A 21,880-nucleotide genomic window follows, 5' to 3' on the forward strand; every position below is an offset into this window, starting at 1 on the left:
TCCTGTCAAGCTTTCGATCGCTGAAATAAATTTCTGTCTAAGGCCCTGCAAAACAGTGACGATTTTAGGGAGTAATCAGTTAGTAATGCCTCCCTGGAGCAACGACACTTCCCCAGAAGTCATATCTCCGATAATTCAGAATGTGATTTGTGCATTATCACTTTTCACTCTCAGTGTCTTGAAACGCACCAAAAAGGAACTGTTCTGAAGTATTTACTGGTTCTCCCTATGACCCCATTTCAATATGGCCAACCTTGGGCATATACGCATCTGAAATATCACCTTTTATGTCAGTGATCCCGAAAACTATCCATTCGACACAAATATAGGATATTTTCGATTCTTTATTCCTGTCACCCTCCCATTGTCAACTCGAAGCCAACCAAGGCTTATTTTGGACTTACGCAGCATCCACAGTGTCATTTTTCATCTTTGCATATGAATTCGACACTAATTTCGTTCGTATTTGACTACAATTTTTGCATGTCACCTTCACCTCTTGGTAGGGATTTTTTCAGTATCTCGCCCCCACAACTATGGAGAAATTTCAACCAACTAAGTATAATTATAAATTATCATCTGAAGCACAACAGTACGGGTGATCTTTTTCGCAGAGGAATTCGTTAACTACTGTTTCAATATCAATGTATTGGCTTTTTTTGCTGTCCATGCTGAAGATTGCCAAAGGGCTAAACTTCATCTGCACAATTGTGCAATGAATATAGGTTTTAGTGGTTTAATTTACTGAATACTCGCTTAGATGTTGCTCTCGTGACAGAAAAAGTGATATACAGTTATAAAAGAAAAACGAAATGAAATATCTAATTTTTACGTCCCACGATTATGCCGACTATGCTAATGGAGAGAGTAATGATGAGAAATAAATGAAATTGTTTAATGAAAAAAGTGGGAGGAAACGGGAGAAACCCGAGGAGACTCATGCACACGATGTTTGTCCATAGTAAAGTTCATTCGGCCTGAGCTGGGATCGAACCAAGGACCCCATGCACCATAGGTAAAGTTATAAAAGAATAGGCGTTTAAACAAATACGGAACACTACTATCAACGAGAGTTATATAAGATTAGATTTTTATTTATTTTATTCTAAGTTAAAATTTCAATCAATCTTGTTCTTCATTACTGTTCGAAAACTTAAAGTTGTTGCTGCAAGGACGTGATAAATCTTTTCAGTAGACTTCGCAGTCCCCTCCAAAGCTTCTTTTTCATGTAAGGCTAAAGTAGTCTCATTTTAGACATCGAGGAAAAATAGTGGAATTACGAATTTTCAATGGGCCCCGTTTTACTCTGGGCTCCATCAACGCACTGCCGTTAGTTACGTCACTGTTCAAGATGCATTATGCAGCTTCTGCTTTTCGGAATACTTTCTAAGGCAGTACGAGTTTTTTTTTAATTGCTGTGTGAATTAAGTTGTATTTGCTAGAAGTGACGGTTAAAGGAAACTAAAGATCCTACACTCAAACACAAATAATCTCTTTCGAAACTCTAATGGAAAACGAAACGAATCGTCCTGAACATGTTACGCTTAATGATGTTTCTTGGATACAAATTTATAACTTACAAAAGTCATGTTCACCTCATGGTTTGATAGATGAAGGGTTAGTAAAAGGAATTCTTACGCTGGTGGTCGTGGGTTGGAATCTCTGCTCTTCTTGTTACTTTTTTCTCTTAGCTACACTTAGTTTGTGCATTCCAAACCTCGAAGTTTGGTTTGGATCATTTATGAAAGCAGGTAGAGATATAATTGTAGTCGAAATTAGTTTCAAATATGAGATTATAATTACATATTTTGTCTTTACCTTATTACGTATCAATTTTTATATCAAAATTTCCAGTCTTTATTTAATTCATCTTCCGGTGTAATAGAATGAACATTTGCAGAGCGACATTAGTCGGACGAAAGTACTATATTCCATTGTTACTTTAATATACCTAGGTATTTGTTCATATATTTATAAATTGTTTACTAAGTAAAAGCTTATGGCGGTCCACATTATGTGTCATATAATAGACCGTACGAAGGCGGACATAGCAGAAGGCGTATTGCAAATATCCCTGGTGATAAAAAGTAGGGGTCTTCTTCACTAGATTCGAACCACTGTTACAGGCGGTTTTGGTTTACATAGCATGCATAATACCACTCGGCCACCAAGTCTCGCACGTTAGCCGCGTTATTAATGCAGAACATACTAAGACACTTACATTCACTGGTGTCGCGTAATGTATTTCATAAAATTTTGTTAATAAGTGGGTCGAATTAGGTAGCCCTCGAAAGGGCTGATGGTGTTGTAGGCGAGCATTTATTAATAATGTGTATAGTCTCCTTGGGACTCGATTACAGCTGCCATACGCCGTGGCATTGAATCCACCAGGCGAGAGATATAGCATTGGGTGCAACAGATCGACCACGCATCTTCAATATGCTCCCAAAGATCATTAGATGTTCGTGGAGGATTGTTCGACCAGGTTTCCCGCAATGTTCTTGCAACAGAGGCCCACATATTTTCAATAGGGTTCAGATCTGCTCCATGAGGAACCCGGTCAACTATTTCGACATCAGGTTGCCTCTGCAACCATGTCTGAACTACATTTGAATTATGTATTGAGCTATTGTCCTGTTGCAAATGTAATATGCCGTCACCTACATGAGCTTTTATTTCCGGAAGCGTTTCATCCAGATGTTCCACATACTTGTGGTCGTTTAGGCGACCAGGAATCCTGTAGATTCCTCCGAAATTTGCAGCCTTGCATATCCATGCCGAACAGTGGACAGTTACATGTCCCATTCGACCAGAACGGGAAACGTATTCAGAGGCATACCTTTTTCCAGGGGGGCGGTAAACACGCTTCGGCCCGAAGTTTGCACTGGAATATATTTTTTCGTCTGTGAAAACGACCTCGTCCCACACACGTGCAATATTTAACTGTGCAAACGCCACACGGTCAACCATGTGGTCTTCTGTTAGTCGCTCCTTAACAGCTGCCCTGTATGATCTCAAACCAAAGGATTTGAGTCTACGACGGGCAGTCGTAACATCGCCTGTAAAATTGGTTTCCTCTCATAACTGTCGGGCAGACATGAAAGGGTGCTCACGGCATTCGGCAATTACACTCTGGTCTTCTTCGGCAGAGGAAACTCTTTGTCGCCCACTTCCTCTTTTACGTCTTACATCTCCTGTTTCCTCATATCTCCTCCACCACCTCCGTGCTGTAGCACGGTTAACGCCATATCTCGCGCCTACCTCGCTATAATTCATGCCCGCATGCTCAATTAAAGCAATCACGCTGCTTTTAACAGAAGCTTCGTAGTCAGCCATTTTCACACCAGAAGCAAAATGATAGTTTTGCTTAGGTGTTTGAACGGAACGTGCTTCATGTGACGTCACGTAACAAGGTGGAGTTTCCTCACTTTGCTGTAGACGATATCGTACGCTCTCTGCTGGGTGTTTCGTGACGGAAATAGTGCTTTTAAGCAGTTCATGGCGACCGCTTTGAAATCAAGTGTAAAGAATGAAAATTAAATTTGTCATAACTGTAGTTTTGTGTAGAGACAAAACAAAATTGGAAACCAAAGGTTTAAGAACAACTCAGATTATTAATATAAAACAAGTCAAAGATTATTAACTTGTATTATCATACAAGAAATGCGAGAATTTTCGAACAAAGAAAAATTACTTAGAAATTTGCAACTGAAGACTAAAAAAAAACTAAGTTAAACACACTAAAGGGTATGAGTAGTGGCATTAATGGGGACGTCAGCAATGAGGCTATATGTCCCCGTCTCGATTAACGCGAGGGATGGATTTTACCATTTCACTTTGACGGATAACGTAGAGGATGCAGAGGAGGGGGAAGATACATAACAGCTATAAATATAAAAATAAAAGTGACAATGTTCGGTGGTGAATAACTCTTGAACTACCCGATCGTTCTTAATCACATTTTGAACATAGAAGAAATTCGAACCTGGGAAGGTTTTTGTTATTTCATTTTGATATTAAAACTTGCGGAAGAGGAGGGGAGGGTAATTATATGAAAATGAATAAAACTTAATAACTCGAACAATCCGACTGATCCCAATCAATCAAATATTCAATATAGATAAGGTTCGGACCTGGGATGTATTTATTATTTGCCTTGACGGCACAATGTAGGGGAGGGGAAGGGGGGACTATGTAAAAAAATAAAAATAAAAATGCTGTCTTGGTGACTTCATCACGCTTAAACCACCGAACTGATCTTAATCAAATTATCAACATAGATGAGGTTCGGACCTGGGGTGGTTTTTATCATATCCCTTTGATGGTAGAACGTAGGGAAGGAGGAGGGGAGAAGAGATATCTATAAAAAAGAATAAAACGTAACAAATCTTGAACCACCGATCTTGATCCGATCTGACCGATCTTGATCCAATTTTCAACATAGACGACCTTCGGGCCTAGAAACTTTTGTTTTAATATTTTCACTTTGCTGACTCAAAACAGTGGTGGAGAATCCTTAAAAGTACCTCATAAGCATCTCATAGGTGCAATCTTTATAACATTAGTAAGATAGGTAATTTAGGAGGTACCTTGATCTAATGCCAACAATCTTGGTTGACTCTAGTGCTCTATCAGATACAATGCTACATTCCAGACACAATTTTAAAATAGTACCAACCAAGGTTGACAGCGGGGATGCTGCGAGGCTTACGCGTTTGTTACGATCCCAAAATCTCCAAATATTTTACTAGTGTCGAATGACATGTTTGAAATGCTAAATATGGCTTAGGCCTATAATACAGCTTAATTAAAAAAATCAAAAATTTGTAGATTTCATGTTATTCAATTGTCAAGTAATTCCCACTCGGCCTCCCTCCCTGATTAGGTTGAGTAATACGATTTGATACAATTATGATATAAAGTTATATGTAACAGTAAATTAGTGTTAAGTAAATTTTGGGTTAAATATTTAAGGTTTTATGTATTCAATGTCATGACAGAGAAGATCGTATTAACTCGTGCACAGAAAACATTTGAGAGAATTGATATAGGAATAGATCACATTTTTAAAATCACTGAACCTCCGATAGTAAGGAAACATAAGAAACAAGAAAGGCCGAATAATCAAATAAAAGCAATTAGTAATTGTTTAGAACAGAATATAGAGAGGATTTAGAAAAATCACAGTTTAAATTAGGTAGTTCTGAAGAAGTCCCACCGGTAATGGTAGATTTTCTTAAAATTAATAATAATCAGTTAGATAATACACAAAACACAAAACAAAAGATGTAAACATGGCGGAATCTGAAAGGAAAGTTGCTGTAAGTGTGTTTAGAGATATTGGTAGGCCTCCGTGTGTTGAGATAAAAAATAACAATGACATGGTTTAATTTCTTGCTGAGTTTAATGATGCATGCGGAGTTTCAGTCTACGATCTGGGAAAACGAAAAGCATTATTAACATCAGTGTTGAAAGGCACAAGTAGACGATGGGTTAAATTGTTATTAAAAGGAAAGATTTAGACAACATTAGTCATAAGGATTTACAGAAGTAATTAATTGACTAATTCTTAAGTTCCAATTTTAATTTAAATTCAGAAAATAGAATTAGGGACATATTAGGTCAGAAAGAGGACGAACCGATAAAATAACTTTGTATATTATATTTTAACCCTAGCTGAACATTTCCCTAGCTGGTAGATGACAAGATGTCAGATAAGAAGAAAATCGGTTTAATTGCATCAGGCTTGTTACCAGAGAAAAAATAGGGACAAATACGTATGCGAGGTTAGATTAATTTCTACAAGATTTGCAGAAGATAGAGGAAAACAAGTTCCAAATTAAAAGAAGAAAAAAAAGGGGAGGCGAAAAGAAAATTACACTTAGAGATTTAATGAAGAAATTGACGGATCAAGACAGTGAAGGTAATGAATTAGAATTAGGGAAATTGTTGTCTAAGAAAATTAGTAAGTACAAAGAAGAGAAAGAAATTAAAGAATAACCCGTAAGCATGTCCTAGACAGCTAAATTAGAAAAGAAGTTAGATGGTCTGCGAGTTTCGTTAGCTAGGAAAAATGAAAGTCAAAACATAGCTAATGAGGAGTCACAACAACATCAGAATGGAAATTATAGGAACGATAGACAGAAACAATTTCGAGGAAGGAATTATACGAATCAAGTTATAGAGGGAACTATAGTGATAGTAATTACACAGAAAAGTATGGAATAAGAGGTAATTTTGGAAGAAGAGGGAATTAAAATCGAAACAAAGGTGCAGGTCGTGGTAGATTTCATATAAGTCTTAGAAGGAATTGGCAGTATAACAATTCTGGTAATACATTCCAAATGGTAGATAAATGCTTTAGCACTGCATTAGAAGAAGAAAATAACTTAAAGTTATACTAACTAAACAATTCATTACGAGGAACTACATAATTTATACCGTTTACGTACCATTTGCCTACCATCTACGAGTGCGGGTTAAGAGGTTACGCAATCAGAACGGAAGAACATAGGAACGCTTTCAAAATTTTCTTTAGAAATTCAATCACGAGTGATTTGAAGTGGGGCAGGAGCAGTTGTTCCTACTTGAATTTGAGTGATACAAATATTTTAATTAGTTATATACTAATGTACTAATAAAAAATTTGAAAATTCCTACATCGATGGAAAATATTGACCTCCCACCCCCAAACAAAATTTCAAATTATGCTGATGTCGGGAAAGACCCTTAGGGAATCCTATACGAAGATGGAAAATCCATATTGAGAGGAATCTCGCAGAAATATGAATACTATGTAGAAATTGGATCCAATTGCATAAGGACAGAGGAAGCCAATTAAGGCCGTTTGTGAATGTGACTTAGGTCATTGAGTTAACCCAATAATGTCAGTTTCAAGAGGAAATAATTAGGTTTTAACTTTAAATAGCGAAGGCTTCAGTTAATGAAAATATATTTTGCTTCCAAGGAAATAATTTTTTTTCTATGTTTGTTCGTGTATGTTTGATTATGTATACGATGTTCGAAAGGATATGGGGTCTCAGAGTGTGGCAATAAGGGTGGATACACAGCAATAAGTGTGGATACACAACTGTGCATGACAGGAATATGATATTGTATAACATTTCCTACTCAAATTTAATTTTGCAACTATTGTGTAACAAGGAACTGATAAAGATGTTAAATACTAAGATATTTTTAAAATTTTCCCAAGTTTTCAATTTTTCCTGTGTTTGGAAAAACCTTTAATATCATATTATAAATTGCATTTTCTTCGACCTTTCACACGAGTAAACCTTCTGCGGGATTCCTATGGGACATTCCTCAGGTCTTTGCGACAAAATCACAGGAATGCGTTTGGATATCGAAATATTGTATTGTCGTTGGCATATATTAATTAAAATTCAAGGTAATGTCTTACACATTTCCATTATCTCTAAAATTTCTACTGTTGCAGGCACATCTCATATAACTCAAGGGAAATGCCGTCGATATTTCCAGTACGCTTAAAGTTTATACAATAACACGTCCATCCCATTCAAATCCTAGCGAAATTCCGTGTGTGTTCCCATTATCGTTAAAGTTTCTATTGTAACAGGCACATCTCACTAAACTCAAGGGAAGTCTAGGATATTTTCATTACTTTTAAGGGATCCAATACCTGTGGTCAATGTTATTGAGACGCTGTACTCCTTCACGTAGATTTTTGAGAGGTTAAGTCGGACACAACTTCTTCCTTATTGGTGATTATGCGCGACTGCGTCGAATCAGGTGGCGGAGAGCTCGAAACGAAAATGTATTCAGTAATGGACAAGTCTGCTATTTCCCCGACTAGAATCACGTTCAGCCCGTTTAGGATGCTTGTTTGACAGCACATTTAGATGCACTAAGGACCTTTCAGCAGTTGTTAAAAACGCTGATGGAATATTGTAGCTCAGTACTACAACAACTCATTACCAACTTTGTGAGCAGCATGGATGCACGTTGCAGAGCATGTTTCCACAACAGACCTGAAAGAGATATTGGACTTATTCAGTAATGTGAGGAGGGCACGATGATCGCAGTGCTTTCAGTGTAAGTTATTGCTTCTGTGTAAAAGTCTTTTGTTCTTGTAATCACGTGACTTTGTTATTTCCTGTGTTATACCATAACATTATTTGCTGTGTATGGTGTGAGTTTTATTAATCAATGGGGGCCGCCGTTGCACATCGCCAGATATGGAAGAGCTGGTAAAAAAGACGTTCTTGAAAAGAATCATAATTGATAGTTCATTACTTTATCATATCGCTTAAAGCATAAAAGGAAACAATGAAACAGTTTAGTAGAACTATTTGCTATCCCACAAATTATATGCTCGCCTAGAGTTGCCTACACACTAGCATATTATCTTGAGGTTAGAGACGAGGCAGTACAGTTAGTGACAAGTATTAGCTTGACTTGGATTATTGGGCTGACAGTGGTTCAGGACGAGCAAAAAGCTGGCCAAAACCCAATTTTTGAAAAATGCGTTAGAAGGACACTGGTTTAGTGTATGGGTTACCAAATGTCCATAGTTTCCAATATACAAACAATTAACACGAGTAACATGTAATGTGCGAGTTAGAAGTGATGGAAGTTAACCATTGTGAACATGTCTGTGAAATAATTGCCAAAGAGAGTATTTGTCATTCAAGTTCATGGCCTTGTATCTGAGAATATGTGGTTACAAGGAATATTTGTTGTATATGGCACCAACTTACCTCTCAAATACTGCAACTGTCTAAAGTGGGTATGCAGTATCTTCCATATGTACGTTTCCTCGAACAAAATATGTTAATGTCGCAAAACCTAAATGGTTTTAGCAGAAGGTCCACAAAACTGCAGAAATTTAGTACAGTGCCCAGCGTTCCCCAGCAGAGTCATTGAAATGGCCTGAAAGAATAACCCTTTATGAATTGTTTTTCAGAAAGTTTAGGTGCGAATATGTGCGAATTCGTGAAATACAAGTTTCTTTGTGATTGTGTGTGGTGACAAGACACCAAAGTTAATAATTCTGGGAGCAAACATGGCATGTCCAGACATGGGTTTTGACGCTATTGGACCTGGTGATCACCCACCCTACGTTAGTGAAAACATTCGACGAACTGTTTCCAGGTTTTGCAGCCAAGTGTACCAAAGCTGTATAAGAGTGGCAACAATCATGACATCTTTTGAAGACACATACATAATTGCTTGATGGAGAACTGACGTTTAAATTCCAGAGACCCATGGAACGTCGATCAAATCCTGGTGGTCGTCCATCGAAGGATTCCAGAGAATCTATTGACAGAACCAAACGGAGCAAAACGGAAGACCTACGCACATCTGCAAGTACATCGAAACTGGCCTTTGCTGGCAAAATGAGGTTTCGGGCATCAGGACAACAAGATGGAGCAAAAGAACTTCGTGAGATGACAGAAATAGCTCCGACTAGAGTTTGTGAGACAAGCGTTTATGAGCGCAAAGGACCAGAGCCTTCCACCCAAACCTACACCAAAGAGACGCTTGCCTTTTTGAGATTGTGATAGAAGTACAGGTCACAGCGTATACAAGTAGAACTTTCAGAAGGACATGACATTATGTTTGAGGAAGACCTGCTGTTTACGTCTGTTGTGCCAATTCGGCCAGTTGTAGGAGAGGAAATTGTAATGTAGCAGAATCCTCTAACGTCATCAACGAGATACTACTGCCCTATAAGGTTTCGGTTTTGCAAGGAAAAACGTGACAACATATGAAGTCAGGTGCATCGAACAGCAGATTCAAGATCTCCACCCATCAACTGTGAACGTCAATGGAACCCAATTTACTGTGCATCACGAGCTCATTCTCACTATAGTCGATGGAAAAGTGTGTAATGCACTCATGAACAACAAATCTCCTCCAAAGTGATATATTTGCAAAACATCTCCCAAAGAAATGAACGATTTAGAGAGTTTTTATGAAAGACGGAGACACATCCACATTTCGCTTTGGATTGTCAGTGTTACAATCGATGTTTTGAATGTCTCCTCTATATTGCATATAGACTTAATTTCAAGACATGGCAAGTTCGAAAGAAGCACAAGGAACTATTGGAATCACGAAAACATGAGATTCGGAAGCAAGTTTAGAGAAAAAATAGGCCTTCGTGTTGATAGACCCAAAGCAGGACGTAGTGGAACAAGCAGGGTTAGGAACATTGCTAGATGTTTTGCGGACTCGCACCAATCTTTACAAATAACGGAGTTTTCTGAACAACTGATTACACGTTTTTCGGTGATACTATCTGTAATCAACTCTGGGCTTGATGTTGATCCCAACGCTTTTCACAGTTATGCACTGGAGACAAATTCTTCGTTCATCTTTAAAATTTGTTTCTATATGTCTGCTAGTGTCCATAAAATTCTTGTTCATGTATCGGCTGTGATATAGAATGCTATTTTAAGCTTTCTGAAGAGACACGGCTTAAAGACTTACGAATATTTAGGGAAGATCATTTGCCCAAATTCTCTCGCACTATTACAAATCAGGATATGCTGTATATGTTCCTTATTACTTCTCATTCGTTTCTTTTGAGTATTAGGTACGTGGCTAAGGGGAAGAAAAAACTATGCTTGTCACACGAAGGACGACTGGTGTTGAAGACATCGCAGCGTGGATAGGAAGAAGCCAACGCGGAGTCCAGCAGCCGAAATAAGAAGGCATCCCATCAGCATTCAGCGATATTGACAGTGACAGTGATGATTGACGTACAGATGTGGTTGACAAAATCAATTCTCTTTTTTCGTTTGTGTGTGTGAGTGTAATGAAAATTTTTAGTGTGAATGTGGCGCAGATTTATTTGTGTTGAGTGTACTGACGTAATACATACCAATACACAGTACTCTATCAGTGCCTACAAACATTTTCTAGTAACTCTCTCTTTCAGATAAGGTTGGTGCAACCGAACGATAAACGTGTTCGTTAATTCTTAGTACTATAAATATACAACTTTTTCATACTTGGGACTTTAGAAGCATTTTGCACATTGTTATAACCAATTATAGGTTTTGGCCAGGTTTTTGCCCGTCCTGAACCACTGTGGGCTGACTTGAATTATTAGCCAGACTTGAACCATTGACTTAGCTTGTACTGTTAGCCTTCCCTGGACTATTAGCTTGTCTGTGAACTATTAGTGTAACTTGGACTATTAGTTTGTCTGCGAACTACTAGTCTGATTTGGACTTAGCTTGACTTTGCACTATTCGCCTGACTGGATATTAGCTTAACTTGGTTTATTAGTCTGAATTGGTCTATCAGCCTGACTTGGTCTATTAGTCTGATTCGGACTATTATAATGACTATGAACTATAAGAAACATGGCTAACAGACTGATGCGTCTTACATTTATAAGAAGATAACAAGTACACAGAAAAATATATATGTAATACTACTACTAATAATAATTATTAGGTCCATTTTAAGAGAATGGTTAACATGATGGCTACCGGAGACCTAATATACTAATATACTCTTATATTAGAAACACGCTAAACGACAACTCTTGTACGAATGCGAATTTTTGAATTCCGTTTCTTGTGGTAGACAACTAGAGCTAAGTTATCTCGAAAGAGTTTGCTAATGAATACAATCCGTTAACATGTTCAAAATGAAATGAAATCTTTGAGTTTTACGTCCCACGGTTATGTCGGTTAGGCTAAAGGAGACGGTGATGATGAGTAATGAATGGAATGTTGGAACGAAGAATGTGGGAGGAAACGGGAGAACCCCGAGAAAACCCACGCACACGGTATATGTCCACCACGAAGTTCACTTGCCGGGGGCTGGGATCGAACCTGGGACCCCTAGCACCAGAGGTGAACGCTCTACCACTGAGCAACCGCGACCCCTCGTTAACATGTTCAGCGGTAACGGTGACTTTAAATGTGGGTAGTCATATCACGTTTAAAAACTATAACGTTCCTTAGCGTCTATGCAACCTGGACGGTAGCCAAGAAATGTTGGTTGCTTATAATAAATTGATATATAGCTTTTCTTACTGCAATTATCTTGACTGGATTTTTACTGAAGATAATCCGCTAACATCTTCACGGGTAACATTAAGTTTAATGGTGGCTATTCATATCCAGTTTAACACCTATAACTCTTTAGCGTGTATGCAACCTGTAGTAGCAAAGAAATGTTGGTTACGCATAACGAAAGGATATATAGTTTTTCTTTCTTCAATTATCTTAACCGAAATCGTTAATTAACACAATTCGTTTCCATAATCACGGGTAATGATGACTTTAAAGATGGCTATCCATATCGAATTTTCTATTATTGAAACAAAGGTCGTAAAAGATCTATATCTTGCAACTAGATTTCAGCAAACATCCTGCAGCGGTTGACATCTACCGGAGGAAATTAAAACTTCGATGTAGAAATATATGTTTCGTGTGATTCTGTTTAGTCATCAAACGGTTTATTTTTAGTTTTAGAGATAACAAATCAAATCCCAGGGCTCCACATGGACAGCTCAAAATTGACGTCGCCCTAATATTATAATAAAGCATTGTATGATTTTTTTTTTTACAAAAATGCTACAAAGAAGGTTACATTAAGAACTTAAAATTACATTAAGAATTTAATGTAGTTTAGTTAAATGTCGTTTTCAAAACGTTAAAGAAAATGTTGAGCAGAACTTAGGATTGAACCTCGTTTTATTAGTTGCGGCTTTCTCACGTTGATGGAAATAACGTTAAAATTGATTTGGTGCACCTGATTTTTTTCTCCAGCGATGATTACTGAAGATAGGAATGATCGTTCATTTTCCAAGTTGAATACCTAGATAACTAGAAATGAATTAGAAATTTACGTGGCAGATTCCATACTGAACATCTTAAGTTTCAACATGAACGTTACTCATTGAGCTTTCAACATGAACTTTTACAAAAATGTTAACTTAAGTGTCTTAATACATGATTTTAACATATCATAATGAGGGATAATCGGGTGGAAAGGTAAGGAGACTTGCAGGAACATCTATAGCGATCCTCTCTTCCCCCGAAAAAAATACAAGGCGCAAAAAGATGGGCACGAGGTACGGTGTGACGTCATGTGTTCCTCCACCTTTTCAGATCCACTTTTAACCCTGAAAATGATCATTTTTTAAAATTAGATTTAATATGAAGGTAGCTTGTAGCTGGAAATAAATGAAATTTTGTATTATTATTGTTATTATTATTATGATATGAACGTGCGGTCTCTACACAGCGCAGTGTTCACATATGAACATGAATCTCCTGGTATTCCTCGCAACATATATAGACCTTGTCTCATAAAGCTTGGCCGCCCTGAGGAAAAAAATCTAAGTCCAACTTCAGGTATATCCGGAGAAAAGTAAACAAGTTTCGAACCTCCAAACCAACCTTTGCAATCGGGAAAAATTTTGCAGATGTGTTTTGCTTCATTTAAATATAATGAGATTTGTTACCAAGTGTAGATTAAAACAACATTGATTGAAATACTTAATGATACAATATTTGGAAAGCTTGTATTAATGTCAGAACCGGCTTATTTGTCATTTAGCTTTCCATACGTGTTAAAACATAGAACATTATTCTTGCCTGAATACTAAAATAAAAGTTAAAGTAGAACAAAGCAACACTTGCAGCGTATAAGAATGTCATTGCCTTGAGAGCTTGTTATACGTCGCTTAAAGCATGTTACGAAGAGTGCTTCTGCCAGCTCTGTGGTAAACCGTTAGATTTCAAATCGTAAGGTTGTGAGTTCGATCCCCATGTGGTCAATGCTTTTCTTATGAAATTCTGGTTCCCACAATGCATGAACAATTATATAAAATAATTTGATTAAAATACATCAGTTATATATATAACATATAATCATTACAGAATATAGTAATTATTATGTTTAAAATATAACATATGAAATAGGTGTTGACAGTACGTTGGTATTCTATACATGAATGTAAATACAAATTAAGAAAATATCTTATTTGAAAGGTAAAGGGAATATACCGGTATAAACAGAAATTATACAAACTCGAATCTTGGTTCCAGACAAAACTAACGAACCCTAAAACCATGTAAACAGGAAATCTACGAACGCCAAGTCATGTCTAAGAGACTTATTTATAGTTTAGAAAGAATGCTGAATAGAACTTATATCCAAAGGATTGGACTTTAATAATCCTCAATGCTTTTGTATATGGAAGTGGTCTCTTTCTCTCTTACTTAAAATATATATATATATATATATATATATATATATATATATATATCGCTTCTTCGGATGGTGCTTCTTCTGTCTCACTTCCCTTTTCTTCTTTCTCGTACATGAAACTGTGTTTGTGATAGCTACTCGGATAAAAATACCGTTTTGAGGAGTTTTAAGCTAATCTTGCAAGAAAACAAAACCAGACATGCGTGTTGTTTCAAAGTCTGTAGTATATTTGGAACGCCCTCTTCCTTTTTGCCAGTAAAAATGAAGGGGAAGATTTTATTTTTAAGCTTACCACTGAAACTCGGAGCACCGGATATATATATATACCAATAATGCGTTCTTCTTCCGCCGACAAGAAAAGAAACAATTGAGGTACGCGCAAAAGCACAAGTGGGCCGGAGTTTTCCCTCTTTCCCATGCATCACATTACAGAAGGAAGAAATACTTATTGCTCTTGTGGTCAACATGAGTTTGAAGTTTTGGATCCTACAGCCTCCCCAACCAAAGGCAAGAATGAATACAAGTATGTGCTTTCATCTGCAGTAGCCTTTTTTAAAATGGCTAATAAAGAACTAGAACTGGGAAATTTGTTCTCAGGAAAACACTAGAAACCTACACTATCACTAGAATAGAATGGTTGTTGAGAAGGAATAAAGGCAACGGGGAAAATATAGAGGAAATTCAAGTTAGTATACATTCGTTCTTGCGGGGTCAATGTCATATATGTATTTCTTCTGCGGCTGTCGCCGTTCAGATCCGTTTAGGACATCAAGTTTTATGGCTCATTGGGCGTAGGAAAACATAGATGCTCCTCTATCGGCCATAGCCACATAGGGGCCGGCGTTAAATTGACAGCAATAAACCACTTTGGTTAATTTAGATTTTCAAACAATCGAAGAGTTACATAGGTTCCATTTGGCTTTAAAGGAAAAGAAAAAATAGACAGGGCAAGGACTTAAGAGTTGTTCACAGCAGGTTAGGTGTGGATGAGCCTGTTAGTGTTCTCTCTTGTACAGTTGATGATAGGTGTTGAACTGAAAATAATAAATTGATGGTTGGTCTGGTAACACTAGTTCACAGAGGACAAATTGCGGAGTTACAAGATAGACATTGTTTGTGTTGCTTTTAATGCTTCTTGTGTTCCATGTAAGATTTTGTAGAGATTTCTTTATAGCATATATTACATTAAATATATTAAACTTCATCCACTGCTATTTTTTCACTGCATAAACCAAGCTCTGCGATCTTAAATGGTATTAAAGTAGGTTTACGTTCGTTCTTACGCGGACTGCAGTTTACACCGGTGCAAACCGAATATCTACTTATATCGATCAATATTCTGGTAGTTTCTTATGTGGAATCATAGATCTATGAGTGTTTATAATTTATGAACATTTTTGTTCGTGTATCTAATCTTAAACATTAAAGTGCGTGTCTGTAGTACCATTTACGTGCAGCCGTCATAATGGAGAAACAACTAATTATATTGTCATTTTATGCTTCCATTACGAAACAACAGGAACAGAGACCGCCAAATATAACTGCAAATGAAGGCACTTTATCGGGTAAGGTAAATCTTTCTGATGATGTGAATACCGATATACGAGTTCAGAAGAAAAACGTGCTAAATGTGACGCTAATAGTATTGTTTTCACAGAGTCGGGAAACGGGAGAAGTGCAAATGTTGGTGATTGTGTTAAGTTATCTCGTTTTAATAACTGGAAGTGCAGACTTTATTTGGCAATAAACAAAATGAAATTAATTATTTGTTCCGTGTGCAGTGAAATTCGATCTCTTAATGTAGATAGTATGGACCGCGTACGTATCGACAATGCGTTTATAGACGATGAATCTGCAAATATTACCAAGAAACTTTATGACAAATTTGGCGATCTTGGAAGATGCAAGTCCCACCTCAAGTGCATGAAAATAATGGATAATCGGAAGAAACAACACATTGAGGAACCCCCAAAAAAAAGCACGAGTGCATGGAACCTTCAAAGTGAAGAAAAAATTACAACAGCAGCAGCACTCATGCGTATTCCATATATGATTGCTAAAGATAATTTATCTTTCTTCACACATTCTTCTTTCGTTGAACTTCAGAGATTAAATGGGGTTTCCGTGGGAAATATGTTATACTCCGTTCATGCGTGCAGAAACATGATAATGTTTATTGCTGAGGGGGTAAAAAAAAAAAGCTTGCTAAGTTTATTGTGGAACCAGGAGAAAAATTTAGTATTTTAATTGATGATAGCACGACAACATCTAATAAATCTTGTATGATAATTAATTTTCGTATAGTTTTTAAAGGTGTTGCCTGTTGCTATTTTTTTCAAATTTTCGAGCTTGACAACAATACAGCAGAAGCTATATTAGAAAGCTTGTTAGAGATTTTATCTAACCATGGCATAACGGAAAACGTTAGAAGAACTGTCAACAAATATTCAGAAATTAGGTCGCGTGTTTGGAGTACGCTGAAATGCATCTTCATTCAATTCTGTGCCGTCGCTGTGTGAAAGTTACATTGCATTGAGCAGTCTTATGGTTAAATGTAGTAGAGATACATCCCATCCGATGCGTGAGAGATCGAAATTCGAGGGTTAATAAAAAAGCTAACCAGCTGATTATTTATAAGGGAAGTTATATTAATCTTTGATATTCTTTAAGTTTTGAGAGGTCGTGCAGAACAAAAGTGCCTCTGCAGTTGAAGCCAAATGGGAAAACGATTTGGTATATCAATCAATTTGTGCGTTAATGACTGTTGATCCCGAGATCAAGAAATGCTCTTAGTGAATTAGAGCAAACAAATAGACATTCAAAGGAGTGTCCATCACTAAGCCTACTGCTAGTAATAAAACAGAATTTGACACTTTCCGATTGAAATTTCTTGAATCCCGTTTAGACAACATCCGTTTTCCAAGTAAGTTGTTTTTCGTTGATGCTTGAGTGTTAAATCCTGCTTCTTGACCTGCTGATCAAAATGAACTTGTTCTTCGGAGATGATGCAATCCCTCGATTATCCAAATTGTTGAAACAGTCAATGAAGGGTGTTTCCTTCGTAGTGAAAGAATTTCGTTTGTACAAGAACAATCCTTCATATATGTCTCCAGCTGTTCAAGAACTTAATAAAGCTGTAGAAGTAATACCGATTTCAACTGCAGAATGTGAACGTGGGTTTAGCGCTATGAATCAAACATTAAATAATCTGGGGACTAGTATGCAGATTGTAACATTTAGCAAGCTCATTTTTGTATCTATAAATGGTCCACCTTTGCGTTTCTTTAATGCCGAAAAATATGCAACAATGTAGATAAAATTGTAGTGTCACAGTACTACAGATAATCGAACCAAGAAAGCAAGTAATGCCGAAAAATGTTCACATGCATCTCACCTTTTCAACTAAAACGTAAGTAATGTTTTTCATTATTTCTTCGTTATATGTAATTGGAAAAGTGTTTGGTTAGTATAATTACAAAAGTCCCTCGCAATTACTAAATTTTGTACCACTAAATTAATGATATAGAACATAGGAACTTACAGTGACTGCCTGCCACGATTTTCACCTATAATAATCATATCTTTATTCCATAGTGTAACATATGTTCCTTGGTATGTATTTGAATTAAATCTGGTAGCTGATATATAAATGTAGATACAATTTGAGATAGTAAAGGAAAGGACATCCTCGTATGTGGAGAATAGAAATGGTACTAAAACATCTCAGTAGTTCATATTTCCTTATATTTACTAGATCTCATGTAATATAACACTAATATGAAAAGTCAGTTTATCAATATTTTTTTATTGTATTTTTCAAGCATGCTTCTGTATTTCTTTGGTGTTTGGTATATGTAACTGGATATTCACTTTCTTCTTTACTCAATTTTTTTTTCATGGTTCATGAACATATTCTCTGCACTGAACCGTGTATATTTATTAGACAAAAGAAAACAATTCCTCATTCAGATGAGGAATCTCAGGCTTTCAAGGAGTTTAGCAAAGGATTTACTCAATCCCATTTAGGAAGACATACGTTAGCACATGAAAGTGCTCAATATTGTACTTACCTAAATAGTAAAAAGGTAGTTTGCGGATATTCAACTTCGACTAGTCACATGGTAAACCATACTGTTGATGAATCTCTCACTTGCCAAGAGCGTGCTAAGGGATTTAAGAAACGCACAAATTTGGCGACACATATGATGATGCCTTCAGATAAAAGAAAACGGACATGCCAAGTGTGTGGGAAGATACTTGGTCGACGTTCGAATCTATCTAGACACATGTTAATTCATACAGGTGTAAAGTCTCAGAAATGCCAAGAGTGTGGGAAGGGATTTAGTCAACGGTCACATTTAGGTAGACACATGTTAATACATACAGGTGAAAAGCCTCACAAATGCCAAGAGTGTGGCAAGGGATTTACTGGTCGTTCCGATTTAGCTGGACATATGTTAATACATACAGGTGAAAAGCCTCACAAATGCGAAGAGTGCGGGAAGGGATTTAGTCGACGTTCCTATTTAGGTACTCACATGTTAATACATACAGGTGAAAAGCCTCACAAATGCCAAGAGTGTGGGAAGGGATTTAGTCGACGTTCCCATTTAGGTAGCCACATGTTAATACATTCAGGTGGAAAGCCTCACAAATGCCAAAAGTGCGGAAAGGGATTCAGTCAACGTTCCAGTTTAGGTACACATATGTTAATACATACAGGTGTAAATTATTACACATGTGAAATGTGCGGCAAAAAATTTAGCCAACGTTCCAATTTAGCTAAACACGTCTTAATACATACAGGTGAAAAACTCCACACTTGTGAAGTATGCGGAAAGACTTGTAGTCAAAGGTCCAATTTAGCCACACACATGTTAATACATACGGGTGAAAAGCCTCACAAATGCCAAGAGTGTGGCAAGGGATTTACTGGTCGTTCCGATTTAGCTAGACATATGTTAATACATACAGGTGAGAAGCCTCACAAATGCCAAGAGTGTGGGAAGGGATTTAGTCAACGTTCCCATTTAGGTAGTCACATGTTAATACATACAGGTGAAAAGCCTCACAAATGCCAAGAGTGTGGGAAGGGATTTAGTCGACATTCCTATTTAGGTAGTCACATGTTAATACATACTGCAAATTAGGACACAATGTCTTGACATTCACTAAACTCTTGAATCGAGTAAAATGGATTCGTTACTAACCAATCATATAACCTTTTCTTATAGGCATTAAATGGCAACTGTTGTATGGAGGATGTTAGTTTATTAAACAGCTTTGGTCCTATAACTAAATAACTATTTTTGATTTTCGTTAATCTAGTAAACGGTGTATCAATTTTCTTACACAATCTCGTATTGTATGTATGTACTTCTTCCCTGAGTGTCATATTTGCGAGGTTTTGCTTAGTGTAAAGTAGCACTTTATAAATATATACATTAACTACTGTCATTATCTTAAGCCTGATAAATAGTAGTTTACAGTGTTCTTTATCATGTGTTCCAACAATAATCCTAATAGCTTTCTTTTGCAAAACTAGAGCATCATGTGCTTAGCTACTGTTACCCCAAAGCAAAATCCCATACCCAATTATGCTTTGAAAAAATGCAAAATATTAATTTTCTCAGATACTCATAGGGAACTGTATCTTTCAATTATCTAAACAGAAAGAGCACTCGGAAGAGCTTTATACATACATATTTGACATGTTCCCAGGTTAGTTGGCTCTCTATACGTATACCAAGAAATTTAACCTCAGATACATCATAGTTTTGTCTATCATTGCAGTTATTGAGACTGAGGTTACTTTTTTGTTTTATCTTGATTTAGCACAAAACCATTTCTTTTAAACCAGGTCGCTACCTCTCTTAATGCAGCTTGAGCTTCTATATGTACTACTTCAAAGCTTGTATTTATGTGAAGAAGGGAAGTGTCATCTGCGTATAAAATTTATTTCGTAATAGTATTTACAAGCAAGTCATTTATCATTATTAAAAATAGTACCGGACCCAGAACAGAACCCTGCGGTACACCATATTTCACTACTAAGATGTTTGAATGCATTTTGCTAACACTATTTACGTTCATTTAAATAGTATTTTACAAAGTTTAAACTGCTAGTATGGAATCCGTAATACCCTAACTTATCACATAGAATTTTATGATTACACAATCAAATGCTTTACTTAAATCGCAGAATGTAGCTTGAGCAAAACCCTTATTTTCAAAAACTTCATATATTTTTATCGTTAGTGATTCGACTGCATCAATTGTGTATTTCCAGATCTGAATCCAAATTGAGCTTCTAGAATTATGTTTTGCTCAGTCATATATTTATATAGCTGATTTTTAACAATAGTTTCCATAATTTCAGAGAAAACTTGAATAAGAGATATTGGACGGTAATTAGACGAACACGATCGATCTGCTGTTTTGTTTACAGGAATAACTTTTGCTATTTTAACGGATTTAGGAAAAATGCCTTGAGAGAAACATTTATTGAAACATATTCCAAGGGGTTTCGCAACGTGATTAATGATAGGTTTTATAAGGTTTTTCGATATGTCAAATATATCCTTACTGTCAGAAGTTTTCATTTTTTTTTTACTACTTTTATGACATCATTAGTGCTAACATGGATAATAACAAAAGAGCTATTAACTGGACTATGTTGACTTAAATACTGGTACATATTTACATTGGTATCTGCATTGTTTTCTTGATTTTCTCTACGGAAGTAACAAAATACGTGTTAAGAGTATCAGGCGACAGCGTAACATTATTGTTATTATTATTACTATTGCTTACCTCGTTGAAATTTTTCCATGCAGTTTTGCATTTATTTGATGATAATTCAATGCAATTTTCATTGTAAGTTGGTTTCGCTACCTTTATTGCAGATTTATATTTACTTCTTGTAGACTTATACATATCACTGGATTCACTAGTCATTTTATTCATATATATATTATAATACTGCATTACTTTAGCTTTCATAGCAGAGAGTTCTGGGGTATACCACGTTCTTTTACCTAAGTTAGTTTTCTTTGATTAATTATGACGGACAATCCTTTTAGGCACACACATTTCAATAATATTTAGAAACTTAGTTAAAAAAAGGTCAAATGTATCGCTGGCATTTAAATTATCATACTTAATGTTTACTTCCCAGTTTATACACGATAATAGTTGATTGAAACTTTGGAAATTAGTTTCTGTGATGGGCCTAGTTGGTATAAGTTTGGTGGTGGGAAAACTAAAATTGCAGGATTCTACTTTTGTTGTACTTAGATTGACTAGCAGGGCATCATGATCTGAGAAAGCAAATTGACATACATTACTGGTTAAATATTCCGTTTTTACATTGGTAAATGTGAAGCACGCTGTGCCTCTAGTCGGTTTACGGTTGTTTCTAAATATTTGGGAGATGGATAAAATTATGGAGGAAATATGTAGAAGTCACTGTTATGGACAATATTTGCTATTGGAAAGGAGTCGGTTTAGTAGTTAAAGCATAGTTAAATTTATCAGATAAAGTGGAAGGTATGAAAGAAAGTAAGACTGGTAATTAATTGTTTACTGGTTTATTTCTGGCGCACCAGTAGGAATAATTGTTCTAAGATTTGCGTATAAATTGGCTTCCGAATGTGTAGCA

General features: G+C 36.4%; 1 protein-coding gene across 2 annotated transcripts in view; it reads left to right on the forward strand.

The window, feature by feature from the left end:
• Nucleotides 1–20,814, forward strand: part of LOC145680276 (uncharacterized) — a 37,227-nt gene extending 16,413 nt beyond the window's left edge. The window contains exon 2 of one of the 2 annotated variants that reach the window (XM_081750628.1): nucleotides 18,164–20,814. In XM_081750628.1, coding sequence (XP_081606754.1) covers nucleotides 18,164–19,370 — 1,207 coding nt within the window. In that variant the 3' untranslated portion in view covers nucleotides 19,371–20,814. Of the gene's footprint in view, nucleotides 1–5,676 lie in introns of both variants that reach the window. The other variant, XM_081750629.1, reaches the window with a different exon arrangement.
• Nucleotides 20,815–21,880: the final 1,066 nt, after the last annotated feature.

The sequence above is a fragment of the Thermobia domestica genome, chromosome 3 (assembly GCF_964235325.1).
Source record: "Thermobia domestica chromosome 3, izTheDome1.hap1.1, whole genome shotgun sequence".
Lineage (NCBI taxonomy): Eukaryota > Metazoa > Arthropoda > Insecta > Zygentoma > Lepismatidae > Thermobia > Thermobia domestica.